The sequence below is a fragment of the Miniopterus natalensis genome, chromosome 14, assembly GCF_054644295.1.
Source record: "Miniopterus natalensis isolate mMinNat1 chromosome 14, mMinNat1.hap1, whole genome shotgun sequence".
In the NCBI taxonomy this organism is placed as follows: Eukaryota; Metazoa; Chordata; class Mammalia; order Chiroptera; family Miniopteridae; genus Miniopterus; species Miniopterus natalensis.
The window spans coordinates 22468906-22479242 of NC_142094.1; the positions used below are offsets into that span (position 1 = coordinate 22468906).

Consider the following 10337-nt stretch of genomic DNA (forward strand, 5'->3'; position numbering starts at 1 on the left):
CGCAGGCGGTGGTTGGGGTTCTCGCTAGCTCCCCAGTTCTCCGGGACCCCGGGCGTACCGTCCTGGAGGCATGGGGCGACAGTGGGGGCCCGCCATGAAGGTAGCCGAGCAGGCGGGCTGCGTGGTGAGTGCCTCCCGGGCCGGGCAGCCCGAGGCGGGCTCGTGGAGCTGCAGCGGGGTGATCCTGAGCCGCAGCCCGGGTCTTGTGCTGTGCCACGGGGGCATCTTCACCCCCTTTCTGCGGGCCGGCAGTGGGACGCTGACCGCGGCCGGCGTCGCCTTCCTGCCGGGCGACAGTTGCAACGACGACCTGCGCCTGCACGTGCAGTGGAGCCCAACGGCCCCGAGTCCCGTAGGCCGCGCGGAGCGGGGCCGCCCCGGGCTGTGCACGCCCCAGTGCGCCGGCCTGGAGCCTGGCCCGCCCGCCCGGCCCCGCGGGCGGCCCCTGCAGCCCCCGTGCCCCGCGGAGCTGCTGCTGCTGCTGAGCTGCCCGGCCTTCCGGGCCCACTTCGCGCGCCTCTTCGGGAGCGAGCCGGCCGAGCAGTGGCGCTTCGCGAGCGCGGCGCCGGACGACGAGCTGTCTGAGGACGAGGAGGAGGATCAGCTGAGAGCGCTGGGCTGGTTCGCGCTGCTGCGTGTGAGACTCGACCCGGAGGAGCAGGCGGACGAGCTGGGGCCGGCCGTGGCCGTGGCGCCTCTCGGGGCCGTGCCCAAGGGTGCGCCGCTGCTGGCCTGCGGCTCCCCGTTCGGCTCCTTCTGCCCGGACATCTTTCTCAACACGCTCAGCCGCGGCGTGCTCAGCAACACCGCGGGCCCGCTGCTGCTCACCGATGCGCGCTGCCTGCCCGGCACCGAGGGCGGCGGCGTGTTCGCCGTGCGACCCGCGGGGGCGCTGGTGGCGCTGGTGGCGGCGCCCCTCTGCTGGAAGGCCCGGGAGTGGGTGGGCCTCACGCTGCTCTGCGCCGCCGCCCCGCTCCTCCGCGCCGCCCGTGCGGGGCTCGGCCGCCTGTGCCCCAGCGCGGCTTCCCTGGCCGCCCTCCTGCCGCCTGAGGTGGGCTCCCCGTGGGGCCTGCCCCTCCGAGACCCTGGGCCCCCGTGGGCAGCCGCGGCCGTGCTGGTGGAGTGTGGCACGGTTTGGGGCTCCGGAGTGGTCGTGGCGCCTCGCCTCGTGGTGACCTGCCGGCATGTGGCCCCCCGAGAGACGGCTAGAGTCCTGGTGCGCCCCACTACTCCCAAGTAAGACCCGCAAGGATGCTCCCACTCCACCCCCTCACCAGGTCTAAGGTCAGGATCTTACGTCTCAGGTCTTACTCCTCAGGATCATGGAGGCCTCTTAGCATCACGCTGATGATTTGGGACCCTCCCCTCATCCTTGGCATCCAAAACTCCAGTGTAGGGGTTTCTGGGCCTCCTGGCACGGACTGAATAGGGCTTGAGCAAGATGCCAAGCAATTCTAGATTTGGGAACTATGGGGCGCCCCTGCATCCCTGCCTGGGCATCTTTGATCTTCCTCTCCTGGTATGATTTAGTTCTGGGCAACTCTCTGCACTCACACACCATTAGGCCCTTTGAATGGAGACGTCCTGACCCTGCTCCCATTTCCCTCATAGTGGTATTGAAGCCCCAGCGCCCCAGGATGCTGCCCCCCCCCCCCCAATGAGTTGGGCCTGTTCACCTTATTTATCTTGTAGACCTTAACCAGAGCTTCCCTCTGGATCAAAATTATAGGTGTGGAGTTCCACCTAATTAGAATGCGGGAGTGGAGCCCAGGCAGATAGATTCTGAACAATCTTTGGGTGATCCAGCCAGGTTGGGACTTTAGACAGTCATTTGTTTCCTCTCTGCAGGGAAAACTACCCTTGCCCTCCCACCTGCTCTGGCAGTGGAGACAGTGGCCTTGGCTTCCTGGCTTGATTTTCCACTACATGTTCTTTCTATTTCCTCTGTAGTTTCAGGTGCTTAACTTAGGCCAAAACAAAGCAGGATAGCACCTTGGTGTTAATGCGTGATGTTCTCCTGTATCTGGCTCTATGCAGCCTGGCAGCCCAGGCCTTTCAAAATCCTTCTACTCAGTTTCCCAGGTTAACCCAGCCTGGCTTTGCCATAGAGGTACCCACTGGCAGCCAACAGGACAGCCATGACTGATGAGAAATTCCCTGTCTGTGTGGTCCCAGTTACCTCAACCCCCACCCCACTCTTGCGCCTAAGAAAACACCAGGTCTGCTGGAAGCAACCCTTGCAGAGTGTGCAGCTGGAAGCCCCTGTGTGATCTTGGGCAAGTCACTTAATCTGTCTAAGCTGCCTCACCTTGAGTTGACATGTATAGTCTTGGAACAGAGCCTGGCACATAGTAAGTGCTGTTGAAGTGCTGCATTTATGTAAACAAGGACCCAGAGGGTTGAAATTATATCATGCCTGCCCCACCAATTGACAGGATTGTCCATATCAAATGAGTCTGAAGGAAATTGCTGGACATTTTGCTCTGACTTCTACCACTTATGTGATCTTGGGAACGTTATTCAGCCTCTCTGGGTCTTAAATGCACCATCTAAAATGGAGATAATATCAGTGCCTAGTTCATAGGGATGCTGTGAATGAATGATGTCTATAGAGTGTTAACACTAGGCCTGGCCCACCATGCTTGCTAGGTATCAGGTGTCTGTGATCATGGTGACATGCAGGAAGCTTTGCAGTTGGTAAAGTATGTTTGGAAACCTGCAGAAGAGATAAATGGCGTGCCCAGAGTTGCTGGCCTGGTAGGTTTCAGGGCTGACACCAGATCTTTTGACTCCTAAATCCATGGCTTTTACTGTCACTCATCCCCTAGCTTCTTCCCAGCACTGCAGGGTCAGAAAGCTAGCCTGAAATTTTGTTTCCATTGCTCCTAGGAGTGCCAAGATCTGGGGACATGTAGTGTTTGCCACTCAGGAGACATCTCCATATGACATAGCTGTGGTGAGCCTGGAGGAAGAACTAGAAGGTGTCCACGTGCCTGTGCCCACTAAACATTTCCATGAAGGTAAAGGACAGAGGGCCTGCTGATCTGGGGTGGACCTTAGGAAGGAAAGTCAGTGTTGGACACTCAAACCCTGCAGATGAGGGAGCCAGTCCCCCAGGCCAACTTCCCACTCCTGCTAGACTGATAAGTCAGGGTGGCATCAAGTTGGCATGAAATCCTGGTAGAGTGCTTTGAGCAGGGATGTTCTTGGAGGCTTCCCTTGTGCCCTGCATGCCCAAGGTGCTGGGAGGCAGGTGGAATTCCCAGTGAAGCATAAGGTGTGCCTCCATCCTGTACTTTGAAGCTGTGTAGCATGGGGGTGCTGAGCCTTGGAGCTTCCTTATAACTGCAGGCTGGCCAGAGAGGTGTGCTCTTTCAAGGCTGCAGTGGCGTGATATGAATAAAAGGCTTTGTGATGCTGCCATATAGGTACCAGAGGTCCCACTTTGTGTATGCAGTGTGATATAACTACAAAGCACAAGCTCTCTGAGCTGGCATCTCTTGCCACTTACTAGCCCTGTGTCCTTGGACAGGCAATCTAATGTTCTCTGCCTCAGTTTCCACATCTGTAAATGGGGATAGCTTTCTACTCCTGGACATTGTGAGGCTTGAGTGAGATGTTGCCTGTAGAACACTCGGCCCCATGCCCTGTGTGCTCAGACAGTTGGTAAAGGAAGGTTTCACCAAGAGACTTCTTAGTCCCAGGAGGAGGTGGATGTTAATTCTACAAACATTTATTGAGCACCCAGTAGGTGCTAGAAACTCCAAAAAGCGACTACCCAGTCTAGCAGGGGATGGAGGGCTGGGGAACAGCCTGACGCTGAGAAATAGTTGAGTGGGTGCAGTGCTGGGAGCTCAGTGGAGGTCCCAGCCTCTTCCTGTGGGGACCTAGGGAAGGCTCTCTGATGGCAGTATCTGAGCAGAGACTCCAGGGCCGAGTGTTGGGAACTTTGGGGAGGGCAGGGATGGGGTTGGGGAGGGTGAGTCCTTCCAGACAGGAGGAGGCTTTGCAGCTTCACCCTCCTTCCCTCTCCGGCAGGCGAGGCTGTCAGCGTGGTGGGCTTCGGCGTTTTTGGCCAGGTTTGCGGGCCCTCGGTGACCTCAGGCATCCTGTCAGCTGTGGTGCAGGTGGATGACACACCAGTGATGCTGCAGACCACATGTGCTGTGCATGGCGGCTCTAGTGGGGGACCCCTCTTCTCTACCTGCTCAGGGGACCTCCTGGGTAAGCAGCTCCTTGGCCTTCTCCCAGTCTTCCCCTTGCCAGAGCCTCAGTCCCATTTAGTGAGTGCTTGGTGTCACCCCATGTCTGGGAAGATGGTGTCATTATGCCTGGGAAGTAATTAGCCAAGGTTTTCAGGCGATTCTGCTCCTGAGGGTAGAAAGGGACAGATGCTGAGCTGCGAGGGAAGACATCTGGGTTCTGGTTCCTTCTCTGCCACTAAGCCACAGTGTGACTTTGGGTAAATCATCTAATCTCATTCAATCTGTGAGACTCAGGAGTTGGATTAGTCCCAGGGTGACAAACTCCAAAGCTTACAGAGGCTGGGCAGGTAAAGAGAATGAATAAGTGAGTGAAGACAATATGGAGTGGAAGGTCAAGGGTGAATCGCGGTAAACACCACTCAGCTCCAACACATTGTTTTCACATTATGAAGGAATGGGAGCTAACACTGGCTGACCTCCAAGTTTTCACAAGAAGCTGTGAACCTTTTTAAAAATATATGGTTGTTAAATAAATTTTAAATTTTTGGTAACTAATTCAGGTTTTTAAGAAAAGGTCTGTTTATTTAAAAAAACCAGCCAATATGAATCCATATAGATACTCCCAACTGCCCAACACAGGGTTCATGCATGCTTCCCCCTCTCTTCTTCCTGGCTGCTTTCTGCCAAAGTGAGGGACCTTGCTCTTGCTAGCTACAACAGATTTACTTATTTCTTCAGCCGTAGTATACAAATAAAAGTCAAGCAACCATGACTTTTAAAAAATATATACAGATAAGTGCATACAGAAATAGACATATATGTGTATGTATGCATGGGTTAATATAAATATATATATCCCAGCTCTGCTCACTCACTATGACACCCCAGTTGCAATGAGCACACCAAGAGCCCAGATCTTGGTTTCTAAGAGCCATTCTCTAATAAGAGGAACTGGGAGCTGGCTGATACCAGGACTGGGACAAGGAAAATCTAAGATGAGCCTCGTGTGCCTTATGGTGCTGGAAAGGAAGGAATTGCTAACAAAATTATATGATGGGGAATGTCAAATGTTGAAGGAACCAAGAGCCGACTTGAAGGAGCTCCTAGGGAACAACTGGAGCAACAAAACAAATAGCAGTAGTACTGGATTATAACCCAAAGAAAAGAATGAATACCCATGTGTCCACACTGCTATAAATAAATAACCAAATAAAATGGAGACAAGCAACAGATCTGCAATTAACAAATGCAGAAGAAATGAGGGAAATAGGAAATCACTTGGATCACCACAGTAGGAATTGCTGCAGACAGGATCTACTGATGGATGCTAAAAATCAGTGGGCAATGGTTTAAACAGAAACAGGATATCTGCCTAACCCTAAAATATTTAGTACTTTACACAGGGGAATATAGTGAGTCTACAGTGGAGGAACCTGGGAGATAACCCTTAGCCAAGTGATCAAGGTTAACATCACAAGTCATTCTTACAGACATCATACACCTCCTGATAGGAAGCACTGAGGACATGTTGATTCTCTGGTATTTTCAATAATGTATAACCTCAGTCTTATCCTGAGAAAACATCAGGTAAACCCAAATTGAGGAACATTCTACAAAATAAATGACCTGTGCTCTTCAAAGTGCCAAGGCCAGGAAAGATAAGGAAAGACTGTGGAACTGGCTCAGATTGGAGGAGACTTAGGAGAGGTGACAACTAGATGCTGTGTGGGATACTCAGTTACATCCTAGAACAGAAAAAGCATTAATGAAAACATTGGTACAATCCAAATGAGTTCTGTGCTTCAGTTAATAGCATTGGTTAATTTGTTGGTTTTGATCTATATTTTATGGTGACGTAAGATATTAACAGAAGGGAAAGCTGGAGGAAGGATATACAGGAACTCTACTATTTTGGCAAGGCTTCTGTAAGTCTAAAGTTGTTTGAAAAATACATGCACACACATATGTGCACTAAGCAGGCCAAACAGTGTGTTTGGGTTTGATCATTGATTCATCCACTCAGCAAGATTTTTGTGAGTGCCGCCTCTGTGCTGGGCACTAGTCTAGGTCTGGGAGGCTGCGTGAACAAAACAGGAAAGTTTTGCTCTTGTAGACCTGACACTAGTTGGAGAGAGAGAGAACAAAATAAGTGAAATATACAGCAAGTGAGATACTGATAGTGTTAAGGAGAAAGTTAAGGCAGGAAGGGGGACCAGGGTTTGGGGAGCTGGTGTCCATGAAAGAAAGTCTGGCATCTGTCACTATGAGGGGGCTTCAAGCCCCCAGTAGGCCTAGGGTTTCCAAGGTAGAGATGGGCCTTGCTTCCCACCCATCTGTCTCTGTCCTGGCTCACACCCTCTTTTCCTCTCTGACTCAACAGGGATTGTCGCCAGCAACACCCGGGACAATAACACAGGGGCCACCTACCCGCACCTGAACTTCAGCATTCCGATCACGGTGCTCCAGCCGGCCCTGCAGCGGTACAGCCAGATGGGCGACCTTGGCGGCCTCCGAGAGCTGGACCATGCTGCTGAGCCAGTGAGGGTGGTATGGCGGCTGCAGCGGCCCCTGGCGAAGGCCCCTCGGAGCAAGCTCTGAGTCTGTGTCACCCTCTGGAGAGAAGAGCGACCATTTTATGCCATGGGAAGTGCTAAGGCGATGGCAGCCTCAGGATCCCGCCCCAGCGGTGCGCCCCAGCCGGGCAGTCTCCTCGTCACCACCTGCCTTGTTTGGCTCTGGAGTCCAGATCAGATATGTCTTCAGCCTCAGGGGCCTCTAAGCCGGTAGCCCCTTTCGGGGTGCTTTCTTCAGCCCCCACCTCCCTCTGCCCCTGGCAGTAGACTCAGCTCTGTTATTCCCCATCTGGGGAGCCCAGCACAACTGCACAACAGCCCTGGTCCTGACAGACATGTTGGCTGGAAGGCAGGCTCAGCCCTGGGTTCTAGTGTGTGCCCTTTCTCCCGATGGCCACTGGCCACCTGGAGCAGCTGCTTCACTGGGCTCTGGCTCTTCCACTCTCCGTCAGGATTAGCAGGTGACAGCACTGGCGCCTCCTCAGGAAACCTCGGCAGAGGCCCCGCTCTGAAGACCAGAGAGAAGGGAAGGAATACCTCCCTGCCCTGCCAGACCTACGGGGCGCAGAGTCCTGAGAGGCAGGGCTCCCGGGTCTGCATATGTCAGGTGTCGCTGACCCACAGGGGCACTCTGACACAGTGCCTTAATTTTCCAGCTCAGACAGTGGGTCTCGGGGATCTTGGCAGGGGTGGGGGTGGGGTTAGCATGTGTCTGTTTGGGGTCTGGGAATAAACGGGACCTATGGCAGGAACTCGTGTAAATCAGAGTCTTTTTCTTCCTCTTTTTTTTGAGACTTGAATCCAGACTAAACAGGCACCAGGCACAGAAACACCTTTTCTGTCCCACTTTCTCAGTGCAGTGTGATCTCACAGGATGTTCTCACACCAACTGGTCCTTCCACGACCTCTGGCTCCTGGAGATTCAGACAAAAGTCCTTTGGCCCTAGTGGGTTTGGCCCAGTGGTTCAAGTGTCGGCCCGTGGACCAAAGGGTCCCAGGTTTAATTCCGGCCAAGGGCACTTACCTTGGTTGTAGGCTCGATCCCCGGCCCTGGTTGGGGTGCATGCAGAGGCAACCAATCGATGTGTCTCTCACATCGATGTTTCTCTCTCTCTCTCTCCCCACCTTCCACTCTGAAAAGCAAAGGAAAAAATATCCTCGGGTGAGGAATAAAAAGAAAAAGTCCTTTGTTAGGCAAGGAGCCCTGAAGTTAAGTTCCAAAGCCATGGGCACCGTTGAGTGCAAGGAGAGGAGTGACGTGGAGTGACCTGCCTCAGAAAGCACACAAGAGGGGTGCACCAAGCCCCTCTTCCCTCTCTTGGATCAAGGTGTCCTCTGGTGGCCAAGGTGTTGAGAGACAGACATCTCCCCTGATTTTCATGGCTTGGGGTAGGTCTTTGGAGATGGCTAGCAGCTCTGACATGCTGTGCCCCAAGCCTGCCATGGGGCCACTGCACACCTCTGCTCTCTCCTGGCTTCAGGTTTGTGCTGTGATTTTTAGTCCTGCCTTTGCATCCTGCCCATTGGAATCCGTTTCATCTGTTGAGGCCCAGAGCTTCCAAGAAATATTCCTTGACTTTCCCAAGCCCCAGGGCAGGCTGTAGCCCTCTGTGTAGCTCTGTCTCCCACAGGGCCAGGGCATATGTCCAGTTAAATTTCCAATGCTTGCTTGACTCACAGTTGAGACTCTCTTTTGCCTGCTCAGTGACCTCTGGCTCCCTTGGGAATGATGCCCTGCTGAGGGATTTTCTGGCTTTAGGGTCAAAGCCCAGCTCCTTGGCTTTACCAGCTGCGTGAATTTGCCTAAGTTCTTAGCCTGTGAGCCTCAGTTTGCTTATCTGTGAAATGCAGAAGAATAAAACCTTGGAGGACCCGTGGGAAAATAAATTTCAGAAGCTATCCAAAACACTTTGTTTTCAATAAATATTAGCTATTATTTTTCTAGACTACTGGTAGGATTGTTTCATCAGAAATGCAGGGACAAATCCCCGGGGAGTGATGTCCTGGAGTTAGAAATTGGTGATGGGTGCACCACCTTCACATTACTGAGCTGCACAATTTAGAAGAGTGAATTTTCTGATAAGTAAACATTAGTGACCTCCTAGGGCCCCAGGTGCTGGGTGAGGGCCAGATGCTAGAGACCAAAGTCCAGCAGAGTGAGAGGTCTTTGCCCCAAAGAGCTAGTCAAGGGAGGTTGTTGGCTGTTCTCGGTGTCAGAGTTTAATCCCCACCCTACTTTCATGTAGGAGTTTCAGGAGGAAAAAAAAGATAAAAACTATCTGGAAGTTTGCAAAGTCCAGGGAAAATGCAAGACTTGCTGTGCCTGAAGCATCAAATCCAATCTCTGGCTCTCTGATGCTTTCCTAGGAGATGGTTTAGGATGATAAGGGCCCACAGGCTCTCCGCACCCACACTCTGGCCATTGCTCTTCTGGATCCCCATAGGGCTGAGAGAAGGAGGTGGAGACTCCCGCACCTATCACTGTACTCCCTCTATCAGTCTGCATTCATGGGGCAGAGTGTCAGCTGGGATAGGAGGAGAGGCAAAGATTCCAGAGAAGTGGAAGATGCAGCCTGGGCTTCGTAGGTTAATACTGTGGTGCTCACAGTACGCCAGCTTGTCTCCCAGCTCGAGATAATTCTGGGCACCACCTTCTAGATGGAATTGATTGCAATGCTCCCTATGCCAAGGTCTTTGACCACAGCTTTTGGAAGAGGTACAGAAAGAGCCACTTCTAGTATAAACATTTGTGAAAACTTGAAGAGGTGAAGGGCAGTATTCAAAAGAACATTAGGGTGGGAGCCAGGAAGCTGCCAATGCAGTGTGTAGCCTCGGGCTAGCTGACTGCTGTTCATTCCTTGCTGCTATGTGCCAGACACCACACTAAAACACTTCACATACATGATTTCATTGAATCTTTTACAAAACTCTTAGGGTAGGTGTTACTTATCTGCATTCAATAGAAGGTGAGTTATCTGTCACCTAATTAGCTTGATCCTACTGCCAGGTTGTAGTTTGCATCAGTTCATTTCTTTACATTTCCTACTTGGTCCAAGCTCCTTTTTTTGGTGTGTTTTGCTTCCTAACTAGTTCCCCCAATTTCAGGCAGCCCTCCCACTCTCCCATCCTTTGACCACAGAACATAACTCAGACCTGTCACTCTTCTGCTTAAAATCCTGCAGCGGCGAATCCCACTGCCCTGGGGCTGACGGTCTTCACCAGGGCCTGCAGCCTGTACGCCCTGCCCGCCCTGGCCTCTGCAGCGCCCCGCTCTCAGCAACAAGTCCTGCCTCCGGGTCTCTGCACACGCAGAGCACACGTGCCTCCTCTCTGCTCAGGGCTCTCTCCTTCTCATCCTTGGAGAAAGGCCTTAGCACCCTTCCTTTGCCCCCAGTTTTTCTTACTTCCATGAGCGATACACGTTTAATATATTGTCTCTCCCCAGACTATCATCCAATCGGAGGGAAAGCAGAATTCGTGCCAGTGTTGTTGCCCATTTTATCCCCCAGCTCCCAGCACGGGGCCAGGCACACAGACGTGCTCTCCCGGGTTTGCGGGA

At 52.8% G+C, this 10337-nt stretch overlaps 1 protein-coding gene across 1 annotated transcript; it reads left to right on the plus strand.

Moving 5' to 3' along the window:
• TYSND1 (trypsin like peroxisomal matrix peptidase 1) lies at positions 1-7462 on the plus strand. Its single transcript, XM_087824141.1, has 4 exons — positions 1-1236; positions 2890-3020; positions 4039-4224; positions 6586-7462. Exons 1-4 carry the CDS (start codon positions 71-73, stop codon positions 6801-6803), a joined length of 1701 nt encoding a protein of 566 aa, XP_087680267.1. The 5' UTR covers positions 1-70; the 3' UTR covers positions 6804-7462.
• The last annotated feature ends 2875 nt before the right edge of the window (positions 7463-10337 follow it).

Bases quoted from the DNA above. Each gene is read 5' to 3' on its own strand.
- TYSND1 (XM_087824141.1), top strand. From the start codon at position 71: ATGGGGCGACAGTGGGGGCCCGCCATGAAGGTAGCCGAGCAGGCGGGC. The intron at 3,021-4,038 runs GTAAAGGACAGA...CCTCTCCGGCAG, and splicing joins CACTAAACATTTCCATGAAG to GCGAGGCTGTCAGCGTGGTG. The intron at 4,225-6,585 runs GTAAGCAGCTCC...CTGACTCAACAG, and splicing joins CTGCTCAGGGGACCTCCTGG to GGATTGTCGCCAGCAACACC.